Source organism: Balaenoptera physalus (assembly GCF_965194825.1).
Source record: "Balaenoptera physalus genome assembly, chromosome: 4".
NCBI classification, from domain to species: domain Eukaryota; kingdom Metazoa; phylum Chordata; class Mammalia; order Artiodactyla; family Balaenopteridae; genus Balaenoptera; species Balaenoptera physalus.
In genome coordinates, this window is record NC_138891.1 from 79,315,895 (window position 1) to 79,343,314 (window position 27,420).

At 33.3% G+C, this 27,420-nt stretch overlaps 1 protein-coding gene across 11 annotated transcripts in view; it reads right to left on the reverse strand.

Annotated features, from left to right (window-relative positions):
* STXBP5L (syntaxin binding protein 5L) overlaps window positions 1–27,420 on the reverse strand; it is a 390,198-nt gene that overhangs the window by 131,690 nt on the left and 231,088 nt on the right. For all 11 annotated transcript variants that reach the window (XM_082460023.1, XM_082460029.1, XM_082460032.1 and 8 more), the window contains 5 exons: window positions 24,618–24,765; window positions 23,610–23,677; window positions 8,484–8,524; window positions 4,581–4,798; window positions 2,268–2,440 (listed from right to left, as the gene is read on the reverse strand). In XM_082460023.1, the coding sequence (XP_082316149.1) occupies window positions 2,268–2,440; window positions 4,581–4,798; window positions 8,484–8,524; window positions 23,610–23,677; window positions 24,618–24,765 (648 nt within the window). The remainder of the gene's footprint in view (window positions 1–2,267; window positions 2,441–4,580; window positions 4,799–8,483; window positions 8,525–23,609; window positions 23,678–24,617; window positions 24,766–27,420) is intronic.

Below are 27,420 nucleotides of genomic sequence, written 5' to 3' on the forward strand. Positions count from 1 at the left end.
GGATATCCATTTAAATCTGAATTTCAAATAAACAATAAATAATGGGTTTATTTTGTTTATTTGTTTGTTTTTACTGTATTTCCCATGCAATATTTGGGATATACTGATACTAAAAATGTTCATTGTTTCTCTGAAATTCAAATTAGTGTATCCTGTTCTGTTTTGTTTTGTTCTGTTTTGCTGAATCTGCCAGACCTTAACATTATCTCTAGGTAGGTGCAATAGCCTCCTTATTGGTCTCCCATCTTTTACCTTTCCCTTCCATCCCTAAATCTACCTTCACCATAGTGACCAAAGTGACCAGTTTAAAATTTAAGTCTGATCATATCACTTCTGTATTTAAAACCCTATAATCATCCCCATTTAATTAGGAATAAAAGCCAAGGTCCTTACAATGGCCTATAATTTGCCCTCTATTACCTATCTGACTTCATCTCCTACTACCCTGTCCTCTACCGCCCACCATCCTTTCTTTGTTCTAGCTACACTGACCTCCTTATATGCCAGGCACTTTAAGGCCTTTGCTCTAGCTGTTCCTGCTGCCTAGAATACTCTTCCACCAGATATTCCTCAGAAAACTCCCTCATCTACATTTGGTTTAAGTCTCATCCTCCTAATGAGGCCTATGATGACCTCATACAAAGTCAAAAGAAAATCAGATAATTGCACAAACATGTGTATATTGATAAGAATTGTAATATTGCTAAAAATGAAGAGCTGGCAGTATTGAAAGACTTATTTATTAGCTTACGTATATGGATATCTAAATCCAGCAAAGGAAAGTCATTTAGGGATGGATGCCAACATATAATTTGGTAAAGCATAGATTATATGCAACTCAAGAACCACTTGTAATATACTGTAACTCAAAGAATAATATACTTCTGCTGCTTGGTCCTTTGGAGCTTATATACATATAGGATTATACTGAATCCCTTTGGTTCTCTTGATAATCCTTAAGATAGTCACTACTACTTTACAAGTCAGCATTAAATGCTACAACACATGGTATTGTTTACTTCATCTCCACTATCAGATTTTTGTTGATTTTACTGGTTTTTCTCTTTTATCCCTATCTTTTATATTTTTTTAATTTTATAGAAAAATACTCAGGTCATTGCAGGACCCACTTTAGTGATGGGTTTTCTTAGCTAATAAATCAATCTACAGTGCTTTCTTAAGCTTTGTTTAATTTTTTGTTCTCTTTCTCTCTTTCATTTTAATATAAATCAATTAAGTGAAGCAAAGTGATATGAAGGAAAAATTAAATGTGTAAAATTATAACCTTATGCAAGTTTTCCATTTGCTAAAGTTTAATGATTTTGTTTCCCCTTCATAGATCTTCCTCTCAGTAATGCCTACTTATACTTCCTTTTTTAATTTCACAAGAAAAATTTGGGGTGTGGGGCAGAAGCAATGATTACAAAAGTACAGCAACTGCTAATTGTATGGTAAGCTGATTTTTCTCCTGAAACCTCATCTTTAAATTTTCCATAAGCGTTTTTATAAGAAATGAGGAAACCAGTTATCCACAGTTCCTTGAGTAGCAGACTCAGATAGTTTCATATGAGGCTCAGAGAAATTCCTTGATTAGGCTCAATTCTCCAACCAGCTAATACTAGAAACATTTGGTTTGACGATGTAGAAGCAGTAAGTGGTAACTTAAGGAAACTGCATTCTTTTGTACCCTATTACCAGAAAGCATAAAAACAAGATAAACATTACTATAGGCTTGATTAACTTTAAGTTTTATTTGAGCATGACACTAAACCTTGTTTAGATATACTGAGACAACGTAGTTTATTACAAAATAGTATCAGTTGAAAAAAGAGAAAGAAATATTACGCAATATCCTAGTAACCATGAGAGAAAGCCTTTTTTCTGACATAGTATTCTTGTAGTAAACTTGGTTTTCTTTTTGATTCCAAGAAGGCTGAAGACGTTCCCTAAAAATACTTTGTCAATTGAGAAGTACCAGGCAAGTGGCAAGTTTCTGCTCTGCCAAACGTTTTCCCATTCTATCAAAGCTATGTTTTCTTTAGGGTTGGTCAGGGAAGGAAATATATTAATTAGTAATGAAGAATGGAAATATTGTACCCTCTTCATAGATATTCCAAAAAAAAAAGAAGACAAAGGTACCCCTTGGTGGACTGTAGACCACTTGACAACAACTTAATAAAAGAGAAGGATGATTTTATTTGGCACAGTTTCAAAGAATTATACAATTAACATGTAAAATTGTTTTAAAATTTGGTAGCAACTCTTACTTGAGGCATGGGATACTATCCTTCGTTACTCCTTCACTAGCCACAGTGTTAGTGCTCCCAGATAAACTCCTTGAAGAAGGAAGCTGGGATGAGAGATCAGGAAATGGAGGACTTGTTTCTGGTTCCGGGGTAATAATATCTTCAATATCATACTGAAGTCGTACTTCTAATGACTTAAAAAAAGAAAAATCAAGTTTTGATTTAACCTAGATTTTCATAACAATCACATTAAAATATCTGGAACTCTTTCAGTAATTATTCATTATTTTTTTCAGATTAATTAGTTCAATTCATAGTAAAGTTGAGATACCCCAAACTGAATTAAATAATAAATTATATAGAAAATTCAATGGCATTCACAAAAAAATGTAAATTTTTTTAAAAAAATAAATTTATTTATTTATTTATTTTTGGCTGTGTTGGGTCTTCGTTATTGTGCACGGGCTTTCTCTAGTTGTGGCAAGCAGGGGCTACTCTTCGTTGTGGTGTGCGGGCTTCTCACTGCAGTGGCTTCTCTTGTTGCAGAGCACGGGCTCTAGGCACGCAGGCTTCAGCAGCTGTGTGGCACATGGGCTCAGTAGTTGTGGCACATGGGCTTAGTTGCTCTGCGGCATGTGGGATCTTCCTGGACCAGGGATTGAACCCATGTCCCGTGCATTGGCAGGCAGATTCTTAACCACTGCACCACCAGGGAAGTCCCTAAAATGTTTTTTAATTCTTCAGAATTATAAGAAAATACCTACCAGTGGAGATAAATTTTCTGTATAATAAATATTCCTTAAGATAAAGTATAAATTACAATTCCATATACGATAAAATAAAAGGAGAAATTGGTCATGGTTATTCCAATGAAAGAAACTAAATTGGATGAGTGTGTGTGTGTAAAAACACACACACACACAACACACAAATTGTTATTTGTACAAAGCTTTTTAGCTTTAAAAAGCCTGCATTCAATCTTGACTTTGAATTACTTCAGTATAAATTTTCCAAAATAAATTCCATATTTTTGTTTGTTTCATTAGTTTAGCTCTTATATAATTTCATTAGCTTGGTCAGAATTGCTTAATGAAAAACATATGATAATTTATACTGGAATAAAAAGGTGATCCAAACCCGTTTTTTTAAAGCTGAAAATGTTTTAAAATTATTTTATGACTGCATTCAATGCTTAAATGAAATCAATTTTATAACACAAACATTCACTTTTCAATGTAAAAATAAGCATTTTTGAGATTGAAAACAATTGTTTACAAAAAGTGTAATCATGGAGTAGTGAATACAGCAATATTATCAAAATGATTGTCATAATTATCTTAAAACTTAAAACCTCTGGTGACAATAACAATTACCAATTATTGAGTGCTTACTAAGACACTCTGCTAATGACTTCATATAATCATCACAAGAACTCTATGAAAGTGGCATTACAATTTCTAGTTTATTATTATTTTCTATTTTTCTATTTTATTTTCACAGGAAGTTATATGAGTGATGAAGTTGAGACTTACCCAGACTGTACTACTGACTAATGGGCCTTGTGACTTGTTCAGAATCACACAGCTATTCATTGGTAAAGCCAGAATTAAAAGCTAGGTTTATCTGACTCCAAAGCCTGGGTTTTAACTAATATATACTTTAAGGGCAATGTTTAATTTTAGCCATTGAGGTAAAAACAGTTATACATAGGCCTTTAATAGATAATCTTTATTTTCTGATAAAATGGTAAAATGGACTGGGCAGAGAAGACCCATATCTATAGGTGCCTTAATTTAGATTTAATTTATCCCATGACAGCATCATTATTTTGAATAATTAAATTATTTCATCAGTTTAAAAATTAAGATTAGGTAAGGCAGCCCCATAATTATTTCCACCCTACAAATATGTTGCTATTTAAAAAATCATTCAAAGTAATCTTATTGTAGTTGAGAAATAATCATTTATGGCAATTAGTTGGCAAAAAGATAAATTTTTTAAAAATTTAATAAAGATATAGAACAAAGCTTACATTAATTTGACATTTATATATAAAATAAATCAGTAACTATCTATATAAAACCTATAGGTATAATCTATCCTATTTAATAATACTAAATTTTGATAGAGAACTGTTTTTGTCATTTTAAGCCAAACTTTGTTTTAATATGTTATACTAAGTAACAAGAACAATTAAAAATTCTATGAATTGGATTACTGGCCACATACTGTACTCCTGATGGCTTAAAACCATACCAAGCACTAGTCAAGATCTATGATAACTGTTTTCTTTTAATAACTCTAAGTGTGAAAGTTAAATTTTAAATGACTTACCACTATTTCTGTTGTAATTTCATGTCTGCTGAATTTATAAATTATGACATAGGCAGAGACTCCTGATACACAGAATATTCTGCTCTCTGGACACCAGTAGATCATCTGAATGGCATATGGATCTTCCTCTACAATTTCACATGTTTGTTTTCCTTCTCCTACCTTCTGTTTTTCAAACACTTTTGAAGTTTTTAGCTTGTACAGCATCTGCAGAGTTACTATAAGATACTGAATCATTAGTTATCTTCTAATTTGAACTTAATTCTTAGATGTTGTCGAAGCCTTTTAAATATACGTATTAAATCACAAAAGTAAAACCCAACTGAACAAAATAAACTACATTTTAACAAGGAATCATTCAATGTCATGCTCTCATATCAGTACCATTTAGCTGGAGGAAGACTATAGGGAAAAAATTAACATTTATTGAACATATACTATATACCAAAGAACATGTAGGACCTTTGTATGCATTGTCTCATGAGTTCCTCAGAAAAGTCCTGCGAAGTGAGTATTTTTATCCTTGTTTATTGACAAAAATACTTGGGCTCAGAAACTTTTAAATGAAACTACTGAGCCTACTTCTCTCTTAAGGGAAACCCCTCAATACTATTTCACAATTTTTTCCTTTGATTGTTAGATGAGAGGTTGATGCTATTCTTCGAGGGTTCATTCCTCTCAACAAATTTTTAGACACTCCTTCAGATGAGAAACATTTGTAATTTACCAGTACCAGTTAGCAATAGTGGGAGTCCAATGATCTGGATTATTTTAGAAAGAATCTTTTCTGAGCGGCTCTGTGTTAGGAAATGGTCAGTTGTAATTTCTAAAAAGTCTGGTTTTGTGAATTGTTTTGGGGAATATTTATTTGGAGGAATATTATTTCCATTTTAGAATCTGATGATAACTCCGCTATATAAAAGCTCTGATTCTACAAAGGATCCTTGAGAAACATTCTAAAAATCTAGGAGTTCCTTCCAAAAGTGCATAATCTGAACCTAATCATGAGAAACATTAGTCAAACACAAATTGAAAGAGATTCTACAAAATAACTGGCCTGAACTCCTAAAAATGTCCATTTCAAATACTCAGCAACCATTCCAGACTAAAGAAAACTCAAAAGATATGATAACTAAATCCAACAAATAATCCTAGATTTTCTTTTATTATGAGAGATATTATTGGAACAACTGGCTAAAACTGAGTCAGATGCGGAAGTTAGATAATAGTATTGTATTAATATTAAGCCCCTGATTTTGATAACTATAATTTGATTATATTAAAAAATGCCCTTGTTTCTAGGAAGTATACACTGAAGTATTTAGGGAGGCATGTACTGTTAGAGGAGCATGATGTTTGCAACTTACTCTCAAATGATTATAAAAAGCTATATATATATGTATATATTTATGTGTGTGTGTGTTTGTGTGTGAAAATGGAGGGAAGAGAGGAAGACTAAAAGGGTGGGGGAGGACAAGAGGGAGGGGGAGGGAGGAAGCGGGGAGGGAAGGGGAGAGAGAGAGGGAGCAAGCGAGTGCTAGATTGAGAGCATGCATGCGGGTAGGAGGGCGGGTGAAGGGAACACATGCATACATTGACATTTGGGGACTCTGGCTGAAGGCTATACAACACTTCATAGTATGTTTTTATGATTTTTCTGTAAGCCTGATGTGACATGGAAATATTAAAGAATATTGCAGACATAATTATTTAACTTTGAGTTAATCAACAGAGATTATCCTTAGTAGGCCTGACAGAATCAGGTGAGCCCTTTAAAAGAGGGATCAGGGCCTTCCCTGAAGTTAGAGAGACACTCCCTTGCTGGCCTTGAAGAAACAAATCACGAGTTTTAAAGCTGTAAGAAAATGAATTCTGCCAACAACCACAAAAGCTTGGAACGGAACTCTGAGCTGCAGATGAAACTGCAGTCCTAGCTAACACCTCAACTGCAGTCTCTGAGACCCTGAGCAAAGAACTCAGCTAACCTGAACCAGATTCATGACACACAGAAACTGAGACAGTATATGGGTTTTGTTTTAAACTGCTAAATTGTGGTAATTTAATACTCAGCAACTGAAGATGAATACAGTTGACCCTTGAACAGTATGGGTTTGAAATGCATGGGTCCACTTATTCTCAGATAATTTTCAGTAGTAAATACTACAGTACTACACAATCCGAGGTTAATAGAATCCTCAGATGCTGAATCACAGATACAGAGGAATAGTGTATAGTGAGGGCCAACTATAAATTATGCCCCAACTATAAGTTATGGTCAGATTGTGTAGAGGGTTGGCACAGTCAATCTGACTGACTCCCATGTTGTTCAAGGTCAACAGTACACATATTAACATAAACTCAACTTCCAAATTCGGTTAACCTCATTTCCTGTACTGGACCTTATCCCACAAAATTGGCAAATTAAGTGATATTTCTCCAATGACATCCATCGATTTGGAGATTTGCCCTTATAATTGATTACAGTAAAAATATTAAACATGCTGCAAACCTTTGCAACATATGTTCTGAATGTAATAAAATAATATTTTATTTAAAAATTAACTTCTTAAAATATTATCGTGCATGCTTAAGGGTGGTATGCACTTCAGTCATTAGAGTGTTCAAGTGTCTTCTCACATTTCAGAAGCTAAGGAGTGACTCTGAGGTGGTGGGAAACGAGCAAAGATGTCACTATACAATTAACTGTATTCGTGGAACAAACTCAGATTTACATGAAAAGGTTCATAAAAATAAAAAATCTGTTGTCCTTTGGAATTTCCCCCTGAACAATTGATCATTATTGTGTGAGGTCAGAAAGGGGCCTCAGATTTCATGGCTTTTAATCTTTTAATCATTTTCTCTTGCTGATGCTTTGCTCCACTGCTAAAGGACTCTAGATTGCAGACGAAGATTATCACTAATGTTCAACCTTCTTCCCTCTGCTTTTCTGTTTATCATAGTCTTTCTCAGTTCACTTCTATAGCTTCAGGTATCACTTCTATGCTGCTTCTTCATTAGTTACCATTCTTGACTGTTCTCCCTACCTGATAGACAGTTTTACTTGAATTTCCTGGTGTTCCAACAAAATCCAAACTTCCAGAACTCTTCTGTATCCTTATTTCCAAAGAGTTATCTCCATCTTGATGGTTACTCAGAAACTTAGAGACATTGCTCACTTATTCTTCTCCTCCTAGTCCTGACTATCAAAATCTTAACTATCTCCCAAAACTCACATTAAATGTCACCCCATCAAAATACCCTTCCTGGATCTACCTGGTTCAAATAAATCTCCGATTTCCGATAACACATAGAATTTGGGTTGTACTACATTTAGAGTTCTTATCATATTGTTTGCCCTGTAAGTTTTCTGAAGGGTATGTATGGGTATAATCCAGTCTTAAATCTTTGCATGCCCTTCAACATTGAGCAGAGTACCTGTAGTCCTTAAATTATGTAATTCTCAAGATTTCAAAAGAATTTTTACATTTATCAAATTATTTCTTTTGATTCTCACGGACTTGGTAGACAAGTGGCAAAGAAAAGTGAAGACTAGTGGGATAAAAGCACTTTTCTAAGAGTGAGGAGGTGAAGGAAATTCCTTGAAAAGAGTTAGTCTGACAAAGTTTGGTACTTTTTCCAATGTACATTACCTCATAAATATAATAGGTTGCTGATAAAGAGTGATTTCAGTTGTGTCTGTTTATATCATAGAAGAAAAGTACAGTAGAGATAATACTTTAAACTGATTCAATAATATAGGAAATTCATTTTTGTAACACAGCCGTATGTGTATGCTAAATATGCATCAAAAATATTAACTGTCCAAACTGAAAAGTGGTGAATGGCTATGAGTAAATATTAACCAAGTGTTTCCTGTAATAGAAGGAGAAACTTAAAACTTACTTGCAGAAGCATCCCAAAACTTTATCGATCCATCTGCATGACTAGATAAGAAATAAATTAGCATTAAGTATGGTAAATAAAAAATCATAATTGTTCTAAATGTATAAAAACTTGAATTACTATTAAAATTTGATTTAAAAATACCATTTCAATGAAAACTAATGTATGCTAAACCATTTCTAAGCTTGAAACAATGGTTTATTTTTTAAATACCACATAAGAATCTAAATTTTAGAAAAAGACAATAATTACTTAGCTTTATTGTAAGAATATTTTATATGTAATAACAATGAAAACTGATCTGTGAAGAATGAACAGTATAATTTTATATAAAATTGTTTACACTGAATAAAAAGAGACCTGAGTTAGATCACATTAAAATAATTTTGAAATGAATATCATAGCGAAATTAAAGTTGAGCATCAAAATATAAAAAGCAAATCCTTAAACCTATCTAGAGTTGTATCATTATTTGGTAATAGGTATAATGCTAAGTCTATAAGAAATCGTCTACAAATAATCGTCATTTCCCCAATGACTAATGATGTTGAGCATCTTTTCATTAGCCATTTGTATATCTTTTTTTGAAAAAGTCTATACAAATCCTTTGCCCACTTTTAAAAAATTGGTATATTTGTCTTTTTGTTTTTGAGCTGTAAGGGTTCTTTATATATCCTGAATACTAAAACCCTTATCAGATATATGATTTTTAAAAGTTTCTTCCATTCACTGTTACCTTTTCACCTGATAGTGAAGACCATTTTATCTATTTTTTTCTTTGTTGCTTATGCTTTTTCCCCTTTTTCTTCAGTACATTTATTAAATGCATAATTGCATGAAGCCTGAGCTGTGTATGGGCTGTTGAAGGGTTGAGTGCATAGCTAAAACTAGGAAAACTGCTGCCCCTTTCTCATGTTGGCAGAGCAGCTACTGCTCATAGTTGGGCCAGTTCTATGGCCTGCAAAGGAGTGGGTAAATATCCCACAGCAAGATTCTGCTGAACTGGAATGGAGCCAGGAGTGAGGGCACTGAGCCAGCCTCCCAAGGAAGTGCTCTTACAGCCTATTCTTCCTGGTGTCCAAGCTCTTTTGCTCTGAAGACAGATGGGGAGCTTACAGGCTCTCTTCTGGCTGGGATGAAGCAGGTAGGTAATAGAAAAGAAAGCCAGAGAGACTGGGGAAGGGAGACAGGAGTTGCTTTTTATTGACTTGGTCATGGGTTCCATAGTGGAGCCCCTTTGTGTTTAGGAGCATTTTTCTGCTTCCTTTTTTTTTCCCTGAAAATTCTCCTGCTGCCTGAGCTGCCATGCCAGTAATTCAGCATCCATTTCCTATAATTTCTATGTTTTGGTGTAATATCTAAGAGCCACAGCCACAATCATATTCAGGAAAGATTATCCTTGTTTTCTTGAGTTTTATAGTCTTAGCTGTAAAATTTACATCTTTGACCATATTTGAGTTAATTTTTGTATATGCCATGAGGTAAGGGTCCAACTTTATTCTTTAGCATGTGGATATTCAATTCTCCCAACACCATTTGTTGATGAGATTATTGTTTGCCCCATTAAATAGGCTTGGCACCATTGTAAAAAACCAATTAGTCATAGACGTATGGTTTTATTTCTGGACTCCCAATTCCATTCCATTAAATTATAAATCTAATCTTATGTCAGTACCACACTGTTTTGATTACTGTAGCTGTGTAGGAAGTTTTACAATTGAGAAGTGTAAGTCCTTCAACTTTGGTCTATTTCAAGATGATTTTGACTATTTTGGGTCACTTGCCATTTCATATGAATTTTAGGATAAACTTTTTTCATTTCTGCAAAAAGATCATTGGGATTCTGATATGAATTGTAGTGAATCTGTATATCACTTTGAGATATTGCCATCTTAATAATATTGCCTTCTAATTCATAAACATGGAATGATTCTATTTATTTGTGTATTATTCAATTTTTTTCAGCAAAGTTTTATAGTTTCTAGTGCACAAGCCTTTCATCTCCTTGGTTAAATTTATTTATAAGTATTTTATTTTTTGATGCTATTGTAAATAAAATTGCTTTCTTAATTTTCTTTGCAGATTGTTCATTGTTAGTATATAGAAATACACTAACATATATATAAGATTATGTCATTTGCAAATAGATATAATTTTACTTCTTCCTTTCCATTGTGATGTCTTTTATTTAAAACTGCAACAACAGCAACACTTAGAAAACTAGGAGTAGAATAGAACTTCCTTAACCTGGTAAAGGGCATTTTTGCAAATTCCCTTTTATTTTTCTTACCTCACTCCTCTGGCTAGAATTTCTGGTTCAATATGAAATAGAAGTAGCAAAAGCAGAAATCTTTGTCTTGTTCCTGATCTCAGAGGGAAAGCTTTTAGTCTTTCACCATTGAATATGACGTTACCTGTGGGTTTTGCAAAAATGCCCTTTACCAGGTTAAGGAAGTTCCATTCTGCTCCTAGTTTTCTGCATGTTGCTGTTGTTGCAGTTTTAAATCGTGAAAGTGGTGTTTAATTTTGTCAAATGCTTTTTTATGCATGAGATGACTATGTGTTTTTTCCCCTTTATTCTATTAGTGTGGGTATTACATTGATTTTTGTATGCTGAAACACTCTTGTATTCCTAGGATAAATCCCACTTGATCATGGTTTACAATCCTTTTAATATGCTGTAAGATTCAGTTTGCTAATATTTTGTTTAGTATACTTGAATCTATATTTATAAGGAATATTGTTGCAGTTCTCTTTTCATTCAGTGTCTTTGTCTAGTTTGGTATTAGAATGATGCCTCAGATAATGAGTTAGGACGTTTTCCCTTCTATTTTTTGGAAAAGTTTGAAAAGCATTTGGTGTTATCTATTTAAATGACTGGTAGAATTCGTCACAAAGCCATGTGGTCCTGGTCTTTCCTTTGACGGAAGGTTTCAATTACTGATTTAATCTCTTTACTTGTTATAAATCTGTTCAGATTATTTCTTTTTGAGTCAGTTTTGATAGTTTGTGCATTTCTCAGAATTTATTCATTTCATTTAGGTTATTTAATTTGTTGGCATAGAATTGTTCACAGTATTCTCTTATAATCCTTCTTATTTTTGTAAGATTGATAGTATTATACTCACTTTTCATTGTGATTTTAATAATTGTCTCCTTTTTTTTTTCTTGAGTCACTCTAACAAAAGTTTTGTCAATTCTGTTGAACTTTTCAAAGAACAAACTTTTGGTTTCATTGAATTCCTTTATTGTTTTTCTATTCTCTGTTTTGTTTATCTCTGCTTGAATTTTTATTATTTCTTATATCTGCTGGCATCAGTTTTTCTTCTAGTTCCTTAAGGTGTAAAGATAGGTTATTGAACTTTCTTATTCCTTTAATGTAGGTGATTACAGCTATAAATTCCCCTATGAGTACTGTTTTTGCCACATCTCCATGCTATTATTTTTCTTTTTATTTATCTCAAAATATTTTCTAATTTCCCTTGTGATTTCTCATTTGGTCTGTTGGTTGTTTAAGAGTGTGTTGCTTGATTTCCATATATTTATGATTGTTCCATTTTGTTTCTTCTGTGTTTCTTGACAATCTCACACACACCTTTAGCAACTTTATTATTTATTTCCATAAACCAACTTTGGCTTTGTTAATCTTTGCTATTGTACATTTTCTTTCTATTTCGTTAATTTTTGTTAACAGTATTATTTTCCTTTTTACTTTTGGGGGAATAATTTTTTTATCCTTTTTAACTTCTCAAGATAGATAATTAGATCATTAAATTTTAGTCTTCTTATTAACATGCATGGGTATAAACTTATATTAACTTATATAAACATATAACATGGGTATAAGCTTACCTCTAAACATAGATTTAGATGTATCCACATGTTATGATATATTTTAGTTTCACTATCTTTTTGTTTGCGATATATTAAAATCTTCTATTGTGATTTGTTTATTAACCAGTAAGCTAGCTGGGAATAGATTGCTTAATTTTGAAAACTTGTGAATGTTCTTTATATATTTTTGTCATTCGTTCCTAGTTGAATTCCCCTGTGGTCAGAGAACATGTTATATATGATTACAATCCTGTGACATTTATTGGCACTTTTATTATGGTCCTGCATATGGTCAATTTTGGTCTGTGTCTCATGTGCACTTGAAAAGAATGTACATTCTTGAATTGTAGAGTGTAATGTTTTAAATATGTCAGTTAAGTCAGACTTATTAATCATGCTGTTCAAAACTTTCTTTATTGTTATGGATTTTTCCTTTAATTTTAAAATCAGTTGCAGAGAGAGGTTTGTTATATTTTCTTCTACTTATTGCAGAATTGTCTATCTCTTTGTATATTTTGGGGCCCTGAACTCAAAATTCTTATGGATTCATCCTTTTATTATTTTAAAATAGTCCCTTTTACATTTGATAATGCTTCTTGCTTTAAAGTTTACTGTGGTAGGCAGAATTCTAAAATATTCCCCAGGATTCCTGCCTTGTGGATAATCCTGTATATTCTCTGCGACTGTGAATATAACAGAGAATATATCACTCCCATGATAATTATATTATGTTGACTTTAAGAAAAGGATACTATTTGGGTGAACCTGACCTATCACATGAAACCTATAAATATAGATCTAGAGGTAAAAGATGAAAGAATTTTGAAATTTGAAGCATGAGAAGTATTAGCTGCATTGTTACTGGCTTGAAGTAAGAAGGGGCCATGTGGCAAGAAATGCAGGCAGCCTTAGGTAGCTAACATGCTCTTCCCCCATGACACCTAGCAAGGAAATTGGGAGCTCAGTCCACAACCACAAGGAACTAAATTTTTCTAATAAAAAGAATGAGTTTGGAAGCAGATTTTCCCTCAGAACCTCCAGATGACAACTCAGCCTTGTTGACCCCTTGATTTCAGTCTTATGGTACACTGAGCAAAGATCTCAATCATACAGTGCCAGATGTCTGACCTATAGAGCTGTGAGTTAATATATGAGTTTTCAGCTGCTAAGTTTGTGGTGATTTGTTATGCAGCAATGGAAAACTACTTTACTGACATAAGTAGAGGTGTACCAAAATTTTAAATTGTTCATGTTACAATTTTTCATGTATTTACTTTCAAATTTTTAGTATACATATATTTAATGTGTCTCATAAGTGACTTAGAATTTTTTTTTTATTTAGACTGACAGTCTTTGCTTATGATTGCAGAATTCAGTCAAATTATATTTAGTGTAATTACTGATACACTGGAATTTAAATCTGCTAACCTCACAATTATGTTCTATTTGTCTAACCAATTCTGTCTTCTTTCTCTCTCTTTTCTGTCCTTTTAAGGATTAATCACATTTTAAAATATTACTCTATTTTATTAGTTTTTGAGTATTATATTCTTGTACTATTATTTTAGTGGCTAACACAGATATTACAAAACTGACCCCTAAATTGTTGATCCTTAAATTGTTCATTTTATACCTACCCAGACAAAGCAAGAATGTTAAATATTTTATCTCTGTTTTCCTTTCTCCCACCTTTTGTGCTAGCATTATGATATATTTTCATTCTACATCACAATATTATTAAAAATTATTGACATTTTAATACTTATACCAAAACATAATATTATTTTAATTTAGATTTATTCTTGCATTTACCTTTTTCTGTTGTTATTATTTAAGTTCTGCATTTCTATTATTCTATTTGGTATTGTTTTCCTTCTATTTAAAGCATTCACTTTAATTCTCTCAACATTTGTTTGAAAAAAAATTTGCCTTCATAGTTGAAGAATATTTTTGCTAAGTATGAAATTCTATATTAGCATTTTTCCCAGTAGTATAGAGATTTTATACCAATACCTTCTCCTTTCACCATTTCTGTTAAAATATCAACTCTCAATCTTATTATTGTTTGTTTTATTGTAAAGTGTGCACCTCTGGCTGCTTTCAAGAATATTTTCATTACCCTTTGTTTTCATCAGTTTTACTACAATCTGTGTAGATGGTTTTCCTTTTATTTACTCTGCTTTTAGTTTTTAGCACATTTTGAATTTGTGTTCTCAATGGAAAGAATCTGAGCCATTTTCAATAATTTATTCTGCTTTATTCTCTCTCTCCTTTCTGTTTGTGTCTCCAGTTATATATATGTTCAAACTTCTTCACCAAGTATCGTATATCTCTTATGCTTTTCTTTTTTCTCTGTGATTCCATCTGGATATTTTCTACTCACTATCTTCCAGTTTACTAATCCTTTTTTCAGCTGTCACTACATGCTGTTAAGCCAACTTATTTAGTTCTTATTTTCAGTTATAGTAACTTTTAGTTATACATTGATTTTTTTTATTGTGGTAAAAAACACATAACATAAAATTTACTATGTTAACCATTTAAAAGTGTATAACACAATAGTATTAACGATATGCATATTGTTGTGCAGCAAATCTCTAGAAATTTTTCATCTAGAAAAATTGAACTCCACATCCCCTGAACAACAACTCCCTTTTCCCCTCTCTCCTGAGCAACCACCATCCTTTCCGTCTTCTGTCTTTATGAATTTGTCTATTCTAAGTACGTGATATAAGTGGAATCATGCAGTATTTGTCTTTTTGAGACTGGCTTATTTCACTTAGCATAATTTCCTCTGGTTCATCCATGTAATAGAAAGATTTCCTTCTCTTCTAAGGCTAAACTAAATAGTATTCCATTGTATACAACGCATTTAAGAAACCCATTCATTTTTTGATGGACATTTATGTTGCTTCCACCTCTTGGATACTGTGAATAAATGCTGCAATAAACATGGATGTGCAATAAACATGGAACACCTTTGACACCCTGTTTTCAATTCTTTTGAATATGTGCTTAGAAGTGCGATTGCTGGATTATATGGTAATTCTAATTTTAATTTTTTGAGGAAACTCCGTATCATTTTCCATAGCAGCGACCTCAGTTTACACTTCAACAAACACTGCACAAATGTTTCAATTTCTCCACATCTTCACCAACACTTATTTTCTTGTTGGTGCTGCATAGTGCTATCCTAACAGTTGTAAAGTGATATCTCATTGTGGATTTGACTTGCATTTTCCTGATGAGTAGTGATGTTGAACATCTTTTCATATGCTTATAAGCCAATTGTGTATCTTTGGAGAAATACCTAAGTCAAGTCCTTTGCCCATTTTAATTGAATTGTATGTTTTTGTTGTTGAGTTACAGGAGTTCTTTACATAGTTTGGATATTAACCCCTTATCAGATATATGGTTTGAAAATAACTTCTCTGACTCTGTAGGATGTCTTTTCACTCTGTTGATTGTTCCTTTTGTTTCACAGAAGTTTTTAAGTTGAGGTAGTCCCATTTGTCTATTTTTGCTTTTGTTGCCTGTGTTTTTGGTGTCACAACTAGGAAATAATTGCCAAATCCAATGTCATGAAGCATTTCCCATTTTCTTTTGGGTGTTCTTTAGTTTCAGGTCTTAGATTTAGGGGTTTTTGTTTTCAGTTGATTTTGTGTATGGTATACGGTAAAGGTCCAATTTCATTCTTTCACATGTGCAAATACTGTTTTACCAACATCATTTGTTGAAGAGGCTATCCTTTCCCCTTTGTATAGCCTTGGTATCTTTATCAAAGATTTGACAATACAGGTGATGGTTTATAAGTTCTTTACTCTGTTTCAGTGGTCAATATCTCTGTCTTTATGTGAGTACCATACTGTTTTGATTACTTTGTAATATATTTGATTAGCTTTGTATCATGTTTTGAAATCAGGAAGTGTAAGGACTCTAGCTTTATGTTGAATCAAGTTGTGTGAGTATCCTTCCCTTGTTTCTGATCTTAGAGGGAAAACTTTTAGTTATTCACCATTGCGTATGATGTTAGCTATGTGCTTTTCACACATGACCTTTATTATGTTGTGGTAATTTCCTTCTATTCCTAGATTGTTGAATGTTTTTATCATTAAAGAGTGTTGAATTTTCTCAAATGCTTTTTCTGCTTCATCTGAGATGTTCATGTGGTTTTTGTCCTTCATTTTGTTGGTGCGGTATATCACATTGATTGATTTTCATGTTGAACCATCCTTGCATCCTGAGGATATGTCCCACTTGGTTATGATGTATAATCATTTTAACGTGTAGTTGAATTTGTTTTGTTCGTATTTTGTTGAGGATTTTTGCAATAATAGTCACTGGGGATATTGCTCTGTAGTTTTCTTTTCTGGTAGTATCTTTGTCTGATTTTGACATCATGTAATGCTGGTCTCATACAATGAGTTTGGAAGTGTTCCCTCTCCAATTTTTTGAGGAGTTTAAAAAGAACTACTGTTAATTCTTTAAATGTTAGGTAGAATTCTCCAGTTAAGCCCTCTACTTCTGGGCTTTTCTTTGTTGGGAGATTTTTTTATTACTGATTCAATCTTCCTACTGATTATAGGTCTGTCAGATTTTTTAATTTCTTCATTTTTCAGTCTTGATCGGTTGTATGTTTCCAGAAATTTATCCATTTCTTCTAGGTTATCCATTTTGTTGGCATACAAGTTTTCAGAGTAGTCTCTTATGAACCTTTTTTATTTCTGTGGCATCAACTGTAATATCTCCTTTTTCATTTCTGATATTTGTTGAGTCTTTTCTTTTTTTCTTAGTCTAGCTAAGAGTTTGTCAATTTTGTTGATCTTTAAAAAAACTCAGTTTTTAATATTTTCTATTGTTATTCTACCCTCTATTTTGTTTTTATTTCTGTTCTAATCTTTGTTATTTCCTTCCTTCTGCTAAATTTGCGTTTAGTTTTTTCTAATCCCTTGAGGTATACAGTTAAATTGTTGATTTTAGATCTTTTTTTTAATGTTGGCATTTACTACTATAAACTTCTTAGAGGTTTACTTGTAAAGCTCTTAGTTGTGTTTTTGTTGCATCCCATAAGTTTGTTATGTTGTCTTTTCTTTATCATTTTTCTCAAGACATTTTCCAACTTCCTTGTGATTTCTTTAACCCATTGGTTGTTCAAGAGGGTATTGCCTAATTTCCACATATTTTGTGGATTTTCCAGTCTTCCTTTTGCTATTCATTTCTAATTTCATTTCATTGTGGTTGTAAAAAAATACTTGTTATGATTTCAATCTTCTTAAAAATTTTAAGACTTGTTTTATGGCCTAACATGTGATCTATCCTGGAGAATGTTTCATGTGTACTTGAGGAGAATGTATATTCTGCTGTTGTTGGGTAGAGTGTGCTGTACATGGCTATGAGGTCCAATTGTTCTATACTGTTTTTCAAGTCTTCTGTTCCTTATTGAACTTCTGTCTGGGTGCTCTATTCATTATTGAAAGTGGGGTATTGAAAACCTCTACTATTTTTGCACTATTTCCTATTTCTCCCTTCAATTCTGTCAGTGTTTGCTTTATATATTTGGGTGCTATGTTGTTAGGTGAATATACATTTATAATTTTTATTTCTTTCCGGTGAATTGACTATTTTATCATCATATATTATCCTTGTCTTTATGACAGTTTTTGGCTTAGAGTCTATTTTGTCTGATAAAAGTATGCTCACCCCTGATGTCTTTTTTTGTTAGCATTTGCATGCAATATCCTTACCCATCCTTTCATTTCAGGCTATGTACACCCTTATATCTAAAGTGAGTCTCCTGTAGACAGCATATAGCTGGATCTTGTTTCTTTTTCCATTCTTCCACTCTGTGTCTTTTGATTTGAGAGTTTAATTCATTTATCTTTAAAGGAATGATAGTATAGGACTTACCACTACCATTTAAAAGTTGTTTTATGCTTATATTGTATTTATTTTGCCCCTTGTTTCCTTTCTTGCTGCCCTCCTTTTGTTTCATTGATTTTTTATAGTGACATGCTTTGATTTGTTTCTCACTTTCTTTTGTTCATATTCTATAGGTATTTTCTTTGCAGTTACCTTGTGTATTACATAAAACATCTTATAGTTATACTGATCTATTTTAAAGTGACAATTTAACTTCAATTGCATACAAAAACCCTACTCCTTAAGTGGGCTACACTGCCCTGCCCATTCCAATACCATGTAGAGCAGACACCGATGTCTTCCCAAAGGCAAAGGGACTAAAGACAGGAAGCAACTCTCACCGATGTACCCAGCAGCCCTTGGGCTTAAAACTGGTCTAAACTTAGAATCACCTGGAGTTAAAACAACATGGATGCTCCCACCCAGATCAATAGACAGACTCTGTGGGGAGGGCACAGGTGATGTAATTTCTAAATACTCATCATGTAATACTAATGGGAAACTGCATGGGAACCACGTAGCAAACATTTCTTCTGATTCTTTAAAGTGCATACAAATTTGGAGGGAATCAGGGCCCCACTCTAGGTTATGATTCTCCTGTTGGGCTCATGAAATGGCACCTTTAACAAGTTTTCTTATTGGTACAGATATTACTCCCTCAGGCTCGTATTCAGTAGCACTGAGCTAGAGATATCAGGCATAGCACACCTGAGACCACTGAGTAGTTTGAAGACTTCAGGTAAGAACTTCCAGAAGTGCAGTTTCCCTGGGCCTGTTTCCTAGCAACTGAGCTCCTCCTGGCATAGGTGTGGCCTTGTTGTTGCCTAAGGTAGATGCCGCTGAGTTAGTGGAAATCACATGGTGGATTTAGGGTTTAGGGTTGTGTGAGGGGTCGCCCTTAGAAATCTACCCCAAAATACCTTTAGTTCTCAGGGCCTTTAGCCCCCTCTCCTCTCAGGGCCCGCTTGACCCACAGGAATCCCTGGGGGCAAGGCATGACCACCTGTCCTCAGGTGAGCTGAGACTCCATACCCCAAAAGATCCAGAGCATGAAGCTGTTTACATCACAGATCTGTCTGAAAATAAACCAAAGGTTTCAGTGGAGGGTGGATTAACATTTTGTGTTGGGAATGGACAGAAGCCTTTGAAAATGATGCCATGAATGCATATTTGAGGATTAACAAAGGAAGTCGTGATCTATGTTAAGTAATACAGCACATTATAACTGAAAACAAATCCTACTCTTTTCTCTCTCCCCTCACTTTATGTTAATGATGCTGTAAATTATCAATACATCTCTTTATATTTTGTAACCATTAACATAGTTTTATAGTTATAGTTTTTAAAAATGCTTTTATCTTTTAAATTTTACACCTGAATTTAAAGTGATTCATGCACCACCACTACAGTGTTACAGGATTCTGTTTTTGTCTATGTATTTACTTTTACCAGAGAGCTTTATATTTTCATATGCTTTCATTTTGTTGTCTAGTGTTCATTCATTTCAACTCAAAGGACTCCCTTTAGCAATTTTTGTGAGGCAGGTATAGTGGTAATAAATGGTTTCAGTTTTTGTTTATCTTGGAAGGTCTTTATCTCTCCTTTATTTTTGAAGTACAGTTTTCCAGATATAGTGTCCCATGGCTGGCTTTTCTTTTTTTCTTTATTCACTTTAAATATATCATCCTTCTCCCTTCTAGCCTGTAATATTTCTGCTGAGAAATCCAATGATAATCTCATGACAGTTTTCATACAGATAATGAGTAGCTTTTCTGTTGCTGCTTTTAAGATTGTTTGTCTTTGACAATCGATTATAATGTGTCTCAGTGTGGGCCTCTTTGGGTTCATCTTCATTGGAATATTCTGATACATATCCAATGAATATGGAAGTCCATTTACCTCCTCAGATTTGAGAAGTTTTTAGCCAAGATTTCTTCAAATAAGTTCTCTGTCCCATTCTCTCTCTAGTCTTCTGGGACTTCCATAATGCTATACTGGTATGTTTGATGGTATCCCATAAGTCCTTTAGGCATTCGCCACTTTTCTTCATTCTTTTTCCTTTTGTTCCTCTGACTCAGTGATTTCTTATTACCTATCTTCAAGCTTGCTGGTTCTTTCTTCTGATTAAATCTGCTGTTAATCCCTTCTAGTAAAATCCTCAATTCAGTTATTGTATTCTTCTCTTTAAGAGTTTCTTTCTGGTTCTTTTTAATAGTTTCTATCTCTTTGTTGATATTTTCATTTCATTCATGCATCATTTTCCTGATTTCATTTAGTTGTCTACTTGTATTCTCTTGTCATGCATTGAGCTTCTTTAAGACAGTTATTTTCAGTTGCTTGTCAGGTAATTCACAGATATCAAATTCTTTAGGGTCAGTTTCTAGATGATTATCTTGTTCCTTTGATTGGGTTGTGTTTGCCTGTTTCTTCGTGCACCTTGTTATTTTTTACTGTGAATTTAGCATTTGAAAAACAGCCACCTGTTATGGACTGGCTTTATACAGGGGAAGACCTTCTCCAAGCTCAAGATCCTTGGGGTCTCTCAAACCTTCAATGGGGATGCAACTTCTCTGGGACTGTATGTGTAACTTCCCAATTAGAGAGGTTTGCTGGTTTCTTTTTCAGGAGCTTGCATCTTTTGCTCCTTCTATTATCTGTATGTAGTTCTGCAAGTTTCTTGGCACTTCAATAAGCCACTGAGCTCTCTTTTGTTCTCTGCAGCCCCTAGGCATCCAGGTTCCATCAGTACTCTGACTCAGGGGAGATAAAAACTAGTCTCTTTGGAAGTCTCCTGAAAAGCAGGAACATTGGATGTACAGTCTACTCCACTACTTCCCTCTCATGAGAGAAGATTCCTCCTGAACATGAGCTGTGCCAATTTGGGGGAGAAGCTGATATAGTTGAAATAAAATGGTTGTTTTTACCCATTTCAATGTGGCTACTCTTGGCTTTGAGGTCCCCTGGGGTATTATGATTTCCTAATTGGTTTCTAGAGTTTTCATAAAGGTTTTTGGACCATATATTGTTGCATCAGTGTGTCTGTGGGAGAACGAGGTCTGGGGCTACTGATTTTGACATCTTGCTGATGTCACTCTCCATTGATTCTTTTATAAAGTATTTTTCTGTCCTTTTTCTCTAAACCTGATTATACTGTGGTATTTGAAGTCAGTGTATTGTTAATGGCATAGCATTGGGTTATGTTTTTTAATCCACTCTGCTAATCAATGCATTTGAATTAATGTATTTAGACCATTTACATTTAAGCCTTAACACATCCATGATTAATTAAGTCTGTCTTTTTTTTTTTCTTTTCTGTTTTGTCCTTTTACTGTCACTGGGTTTTTTTCCCCCGCTTTCCTATAGGTTAACTGAATTATTTTAGTACATCCATTTTTATGTGTCAATAATGTTTTCCAGTGTATCTCTTAGCCCAGATCTTTTTACAGCGTTGCTTTAGGTACTGCATTGTAATATTCATTTAACTTGTCACAGTCTACTGATGTTATCATACTACCATTTTAAGGGAAGTATAAAAACCTTACCTTTCTTTATACCAGTTTACCCTCACCCATTTATAATTACCTTAAATATTTCCTCTATACATATGTAGAACCACATCAAACAATGTAACCATAATATTTTCTTCAACCATCAAATATAATTTTAACAACTCAAGAGAAAGAAAGCCTATTGTATTAACCCATATTTTTGCTTACTGTGTTCTTCCTTCCTTCCTCATATTCCAAGGTTCCTTCTTTTATCATTTGCTTTCTGTTTAGAGAATCTCCTTTAGCCATTCTTTCAGGGTAGGTCTGATGTTGACATATTCTTAGTTTCCCTCATCTTAGAATGTATTAATTTCTAATTAATTCCTGGAAGATATTTTTGCTGGGTATATTATTCTAGGTTGCCAGTTCTTTTCTTTCAGCACTTGAAAAAGATTCAGGTTTCCTCTGGCCTCCATGGTTTCTAATGGAAATATGCCATCATTCAAATTGGTTTTGCCCTGTTGGTGAGGTGTGATTTCTCTTTTGCTGTTTTCATATTTTTTTCCTTGGTGTTTAGTATTCAAAAGTTTGACTATGATGTGTCTTATTGTGAACTTCTTGTGGTTCGCTCACCTTCTGCAATCTCTAGGTTCATTTTTTTTGCCAAATCTGGGAAGTTTTCAACCATTATTTCCTTATGAACTTTTTAAGCTCTGTTCTTCTTTCCTCCTTCCTCACTGGACTTCCATTGACAAAAAAGGGGAGGGTATATGGCTCCTCATTACTGCTAGGCATTGCTGGGAATTCTCTCCCCACATGATCTCTGTCACCACAGGTAATGAGTTTCACTACCGTTCAGCAGGGTTAAAAGTCCCAGCACCCTACTCAGCCTTAGCTCAGTGTCAGAAACTGACACCCCCTTCATGGGTAAGTTGAGGCACCTTATTATGGCCTGATGAGGGTGAAAGTCCACGCTTTCCACTCAACCTTTGATGAAGTGGGTAGGGGTGGGGCCATAGTTTTTTCTGTGTTGGTTAGCTATAATAGAAAGATTATTTTCTAAAAGTTTACTGTCTTTATAGGCTGCCCCTTTCCTCACCTTTTGGCTAGACAGAGCTAGCTTTTGTTGGGCTTTTTAGGTTTGTGCCTGCAGCTCCAGGTTGCCAGCTTCTTCAGCTCCAATTCTGGGATATATGAGGCAAAAAGGAAAGCCAGGAAACTCACTTCCATGTCATTCCTTGAGTCTTCGGGGACCTATCCAGTCTGACTTCTCTCCATCTTTTCCAGTCATATTATAATAATATCCAGGGGTTTTAATTGTACTTAGTGGGAAGAATAGGGAAAAGTACATCTATTCCATAACCCATAAGCAGAACTCCTTATGATCTTTTAAGTCTTATCTTTATCTGTTGCTATGTTTCCATTTTCATCCCTAATATTAGAGCATGAAGTGGGTTGCTATAGGAAGTAACAACATTTCTGGTGCTCTAAGTTTTGAAGTATACTTTAAATAGCCACTTGATGGAGATACAGAGCACTGATTCCTGGATTTAGATGGAATCAAGAGATATTGGTAAGGGCCTTTCTAAGGCTAATAATCTATGATTTCTACAGAAATTCTTCCTTGACTAATCTCTCATGATTTTTCTATCTTTGACTTTCTTCTGGTCTTATAATCTACACTTATTTATTTTTGTTATATGTCTATGTTTTCAATGATTTGATTTTATCTTCTATAAAGGCTATAATCTTTGGATAGAAGCTGTGTCTTATATTTTAATTTAAACTGCCAGCATTCCTAGAGCACAATTATGGGAAAGTGTGAAAATTCAATGAAATCTTTTTGATGATAAATTGATAAACTCATAAATCACATCCCACTTACCCAGTAATAATAATTTCTGGATATGTCTGTGTGCCAAGGTTCCAAACTCCTCCACTGATTGGCCACTCCTAAACAGATTATATGGGAAGAATTTATAAGTTTTAGTTTTTAAATTTAAATAACTTAGAAACTTAAAATAAAAATATTTTAAAATAACAGTAGAAGTTTCACTTAAAAACAAATAGCTGTTAAGTAATGAAAATGAAATGTGTACCTATTTTTTAACTCTTTCATTGAACAAACAATTCCAAATGCAAAATTTCATATCCTTTAAAAATATAGATTTTAACAAATATTACCATTCATATTAAAAATGCAAAGAAGTATCTTTAATCATACAAATATGGTGTTGCTACATTTTCCATGTAGTCTATGTACCTCCAAACTGTGGTGGTGCCATTTAACACAAAATACTATGTAAATTGTGCCCCCTGGAGTTGTCCATCTCAACAGTCCTGTTCAAATAACAGAAATCATAATAGGGGGGGTCTATTACAATTGTAAGTATTTGAATCCTGTAGTTAAATATAACAAAATGGAATTCTAGAAAGTTACTTAATGAAAGTCTTTGACAATTATGTCTTATTAACCATTGATTGATAGAAATATTGATTATCAAGAAATAATTAGAGAGAGTTGACTCTTGAATTTCTTAAAACGTAATCCTTCACCTAAAATAATCAAAAGTAACATCTTATGATTCAAGCATATGTTAGTTTAAACATATACTTAGTATATAAATATACATGATAGGTAAGTATATCTTAGTATATAATTGTATACTTTTTATATAAGAAATTTATATTCTCGTAGACTTAAAGCTATGTAGCATTTAGGAAATTTGAATTTCAGAAATTATGTCCTTTATAGGTGCCAGCTTATGACTTGAAAAGAATTTAGTTCAAGTCTTCTTCTATGGAAAGTCAGAAAATAAAATAACAGAAAAAAGTATGATCATATGATATGGATATGAATACAAGAAAATTTATTTCTAATTGTTGCTTTTACCTTATTACTGTATCCTTGTTTTTTATGCTTGACTCCTATAGAGTAGAGCACTAGAATCAAATCTGGTGGGCAATCAGCAAAGTATGCTGTGCATGTAACTGGTGATTCATGAATGTCCACAGGATATGGATTTTCAAAGATTGGAAAGCTAATAGATAAAGATAATATATTAGTGTCATTTTGCACTGATATAAAAATGAAATAACTTTTATAAAACAAACCCTAAAATCTTCTAAATATTGATTATATTGAATATATTTCACATAATTGTTTTTTAAGCATCATAACACAATGATCATCTGAACAAGAATTCTCTTTTAAAAATATATATCTATAAAATGTAATATGAATACTGGTAGAATTTTACTTGAATAAACTCATTTTCTTTCCAGTAATTCCAAAATTACACAGTGATATCACTTTCTAAAATGGATAGACTAAATTATGTTAAATTGAAAATATGCAGCAAGTTGACATGTCAGGTTATTAAAACGTATCAACTAGGTACTTTATCTACATACAATTTTATCTATATATTTATATAATACAAGTATTAAAATATCTTAGAAAATTTTACATGCTTTGCAAGGGATGTAATACGTAGGCAAGTATTTTGGTTTTGTATTTTTATAGGGAGTAACTGAAAGCTGTGTGTGCAATGTAGGTATGTGTGTGATAACACATGTTTAAGATTGTTTCCTATGTAAACTAGAAAACAGTGGGAATGCAGACCTATGGGTGTAGTAAATTTCATATCCTCAAGTCATATATCATTTTAAAAAGGGGTATCAGTAAGAACCAAATTAAGAATTCTTAGAACCACAATATATTGTACACTTCTCATGTACCAGATGTACCAGGTACTGTAGTAGATGGAATTGAGTATTATTCTGTGCTGCATCTGTTCTTGGTCTGTGTGATCATGTTACTTCTGATACAGCATGCTTTTGGGGGGTGGGGAGGACTATTAAAAATAATTTTCCCCATATTATAGGAATTTAATCAGAAACTTAGTTCAAACACTAGAAAGAGTATGGTGTGTGTGTGTGTGTCTATGTGTGTGTTGACAGGGGTTCTCTTCTCTCCAATCTTAATGGTTTCCCAGATAAGAATAGTAGTACATGCAAAATCACATGGAAAGGAGAAAGTTGTGTTTAATAAATGTCAAGTAGTTTAAACTGAATGGATCAGAGGTTCCCTGTTTCAGAGCAGAAATTATCAATATTTCTGATATTGAAGAAATAGAAGTAAAATAAGTGGATCACCTTAAAGATCAGATCTACAACTTGGGATTTGATAATAGCAAGAGGTTACAATGATAGACTCCTGAGAAGGTGAACAATATCATGAAAATGTTTGGGGAAAATCACTTTATTATATTGGTAAAGAGTAGAAAAATGACATTTAAGAAAGAAATAACTAAAAATATATTACAAAAATTTACATGTGAAGGTGTGAACTGGTTGTTGTAGAAATGTAAACAAAGATGTAAATCCAAGAAACCAAGAAGAGGAAAATTTTTTAAGCCCTAATGCTTGCCTTCATGTAGAGGATTAACTGGAAAAGAAGGAAGGAAGGAATAAATTAATTTGAAAAAAGAGTACAAAGCTGCAATTTAATTGTTAACATTAAACATGGCTAAAAGTAACTATTTGGAGGGAAAGAGAACATGTTCAGTTTTTCCACATTAAACTTCTTGTAATAGACAACAAAATGGGAATGTCACATAGATTTTAAAACATGGTGCTGAAGAAGGCAAAATATTAGATAAAAACGTGCAAACAAAATGTCAATTCACATACTTATATAAGGTAATGAAAAGCATAAGAATTAATGTATAAAAATAGTAACTTTTATGTTATATATATTTTACCACAATAAAAAAGTTTTAAAAAGAATAAATGTATATGCTAAAGAATGTGAGTACTAAAGACAAAGTATAGTGGGCCTTGGAGGATGTTAGACAATTAGACAAGGTATGAGGAACCAACAAATATGGCACAGAAGGAAGAGGTGACTACCAGTGAGATCAGAAAAGTATATTTTAATAAAACCTATATTAGAACTTAGAGAAAGAGGCATAAATCCACACTTGTACACAAAATTTAATCAGGTTTTATGTTGATAAATAGAGCAGCTAGGCAGAATTCAGTTATGGTGATATTATGGACCAACCCTATTCCGTTTCAAAATATTGAAATACTATGTGCTGCAAATTATCACAAAGAAGGACTTTGGCTCTTACATTCACAAACTACACTGAGAGTAAAACTCAGACTGTACTTCATCCAACAAAAATTTATTAAGAACCTACTTCATGTGGAGACAAAGCCCATCCTTCATGAGGCCTACAGTCTAGTAGGGAGACAATCTTTAAAACAATAACAAATGGAAAATTTCATCTGTGTCAAAGCTATGAAGGACAGGAACATGGATCTAAGACAGCCCTTAATAGAATATTTGACCAAATTATACAGAAAATGAAAGATTTTCTTTAAGTGAGAAAACGATATCTGAGTTGAGATTCTTATAGATGTTAATAAGGAGAAAAAGGAATGGAAGATTATTCCATGCAGAGGAGAGAGAATGTACAAAAGCTCTGCAAATATAACGGGCTAAAAAATGATCAGTGAGTCTAGAGCAAAGAATGAGGGAAAATGAGCTTCATGCCTATCACTGATAATGAAAATATGTAGCAGGAAGACAGTGTTCATCGGTTTCAAGTCTACTTTTACTGTCCATGTAAAGTAGTGGAGAGCACCACTCTAACAGCAATATTTTATATTTGTTTCTACTGCCCACA